The 3,283-nt window shown below is 29.5% G+C and overlaps 1 protein-coding gene across 1 annotated transcript; it reads right to left on the bottom strand.

The window, feature by feature from the left end:
* Nucleotides 1-93: 93 nt before the first annotated feature.
* Nucleotides 94-1,558, bottom strand: LOC112517684 (protein FAR1-RELATED SEQUENCE 5-like). The gene is made up of 2 exons (XM_025125071.1): nt 1,474-1,558; nt 94-896 (listed from the first exon to the last, which is right to left on the bottom strand). The coding sequence occupies exons 1-2, from the start codon at nt 1,556-1,558 to the stop codon at nt 94-96; spliced, it is 888 nt and encodes a 295-aa protein (XP_024980839.1).
* Between the last annotated feature and the right edge of the window lie 1,725 nt (nt 1,559-3,283).

Here is a 3,283-nt window from a genome sequence, read left to right on the forward strand (position 1 = left end):
AAAAATCATTGCATGCCTGTTACGATTTAAAACCATGATATTATTGCATTATTTGCTATAAAAACAAATTGTTAACAAAGAAGAAAAAAAATCTTACTTGTTTGTCCGAAATGTGGCRTCGAATGATATCGTGTCTCCAAAATGTTTGTAATTCATTCTCGATGTTTTATCTGCCCAAAATATTGCAATCAATTCCCTCTCATCACACTTATATTCAAAAAAATATTCAGAACAATGTTCCCGCCGTTTGCTCATCTTGTTTATTAACATTTGTGCATCTTTGTCACCAACGAAGAGCATAATGTCTCTTCTAAAGTTCATATGATCCCTAGTTGTCCCCCCAGATGCTACTAAACCCCCGTTCATTGCCAATTGCATTCTGCGCGACTGAGTGATACCAACTTTAGAACTGGATGCGTGATAAACATTCCTTCGTTCCTTGTAATCAAGTTTWCGTCTTGAACGGGTGAACATCTTCTCATCCGAATGACAAAGCATATGATTATGCCCCTCTATGAAATGATAGACCTCGTACCGTCCACTCGCTTTCACATAGTGAACCTTAAGGCAAGCTTTACAACCGGTACGTTTGAAATTTRTATTACGCCTTTTCCTCTCTCCCGGTGAAACTTCTAACGAATCAAATTCCTTTTTCGGTGGATTAGCCTCCTTGCTCCAAATGAAATAATGGGTTTGCACTTCACCCAACGCATTTAATTTTTTGCTTCCCAACCGGATATCAAACCCAGCAACATCACCATATTTCCTATACATATTTTCTACGGCCTCAATTGATGAAAATAAGTCACCAACCTTTGGACACATATTGCTATCAACGTTTGGTACCCATATCTTYGTGCCMCCYGGTGATTCCCCCATTTCTTGTGATAATTCATCTAACAATTGTAAAAAGATAATACAAGATAGTTACACTTATGAATCTTAACATGCATCATATGTTTCATTAGCTCCTATTAGTTATACGCAACATGCTCAATTTTCTGAACTTCGTTTATGAAACTAGTCATTACAATATTGTATTTAGGAAATAGAGATAGTACATTATGTATACTTTTCAAATAAAAATTAACTAAATGATGAACCTTTTACATAAMCATTTCTTGTGAATGTTTTATATTCTTTTCATGTTAATGAAACATTAGAACTATATGAAATGTTAACTTACACATTTCTTCGTTTGCTTATTCCAGAATTATTTTGAAGATTWTAATTAAATTGATTTATGTAAAACATATGGACAATATATGTTWTTCGTAGTTTGCATCTTCACATCAATTTCTAACATGAAGAAGTTTCATTATTAATCACATGTAACATTGCTCCTACTAAATAATTTATAAAAATACTACAACTACGAAACGAATTCAAGGGAACAAAGAAGAAGGAACAATATACAAAAATTCATACTAGGGAACGTACATCGACTTAATAACTATAATACAGAAGACATACCATAGCAATCAGCTTCATTCCCAACAACAGTACTATATTTGTCATGAATTTCATTCGAGCAAATACCTTCTCGCTGATCACTCATTGTCGTAGAATATCGTCTTTATATGTGGCTTAAACGATATGAATATATATAACATCGATGCATTTAAACAAGATTAGTTTTTAGTATTTTTTAATCATGGAAAACATATCATGTAAATTATGTTATTAATGAAACGTATTAAATTTGTTAAGTTATACACTATTTTAATGTTAACATATTCAAAAATATTATCCATCAATAAGTTATATCAAAATCATTAATAAAACACAACATATTCACTAAATTTTAATGAATCTTTTCAAAAAAGGAGTAATGAAAATGTTTTAGGATGAATAAAWWWWWTTTCTTAATTATTTCATAATATTACATACAAATTTTTGTCATATACACTACAATGAAATTCCATCATCTTACAATTTTCTCTTCAATCTCGAATCAAGTATAATATGAAACTATTTCAACAAACTGAACCTATTTGATTAACTATATTATAATATATCACGAYGAAACATGTTCATTGATCTTTATTCATCGAGATAATGAAACTRTTTCACTATCACAAACAAATTTGTTGAAGCATTTCGCAATGAAACRTTTTAATCATCATCAATTACCTGCACCTTAATTTCATAGTACATGAAACATTATTCAAATTCAAGTGAAATATGATATGAAAATGTTTCACCGAGACTGACCTATTCGCTTAACTTTTTTCAAAATGAAACCTTTGCACATTGATGCTTTTCTAGAACCTTAATTTCATGCTAAATTAAATGAAACGGTTCATCGGTATAAACCTATTCAAATACCTATTTCGTAATGAAACCSTTGCATATCGAACATTTAAATTAATTTGATTTCAGTTAAAATCAAATGAAAATATTTCATCGTGAAATTTTTTATTCAACCAGAAATCGATTGAAAATTGAAAATATAATGTTAAAATGTTTCACCGGCATTGACATATTTTCTTAATTTTTTTTCTTAATTGAAACCTTTGAACAGTTATGCTTTACTAGAACCTTAATTTCATATAAAATGAAATGAAATTGTTCATTSGTATCATTACTATTTGATCCACTATTTCATAATGAAACTTTTGCATATCGAAACTTTAAATGAACCTTAATTTCATATAAAATCAAATAAAACTATTTCATCGTGAAACTAGGTATTCGACCTCCAATGAAATGTAAAATGAAAATCTTTCACCAACAACAACCTATTTGTCTAACTACTTCGTAATGAAACCTTTTCATATCAAACGTTTTTCATGACCGTTAATTCCATTTTCACTGAAATGAAACTGTATCACTATTATACATTGAATCAATTACATGATAAAAATAAATGTTTCATTACACAGAAACTGTTTCATCGTGATAAACCCATTTCATTACACCAAYTAAAYGAATGAACATGAAACACAAAAATATTCGGAACACAATGMAAAAATTTCAAGACYCTCGCCTAACTTAGATTAAGAATTTTTGCTTTACAATGACAACGTTTCATGACGTATACCTTATTTATTGAAGACTCAATTAAGTCACTCATTCATGAACACCTCTTCATGTTATTTTCTTCTCTTGAATATTTGTTTTTTTTTACTTCACTCACAGCAGGAAACCATGATTTCATCTTATTATTGCCGTAAATCTTCATAAAGTGAAACATGATTCAATGAATACCAAATATTAAGATCAATATTTTAATTATGTAATATCCTAAATGAGTGAAACATTTCCTTTATTTTACGGTTTC

Source organism: Cynara cardunculus, assembly GCF_001531365.2.
Source record: "Cynara cardunculus var. scolymus isolate 2C chromosome LG 9, CcrdV1, whole genome shotgun sequence".
Lineage (NCBI taxonomy): Eukaryota > Viridiplantae > Streptophyta > Magnoliopsida > Asterales > Asteraceae > Cynara > Cynara cardunculus.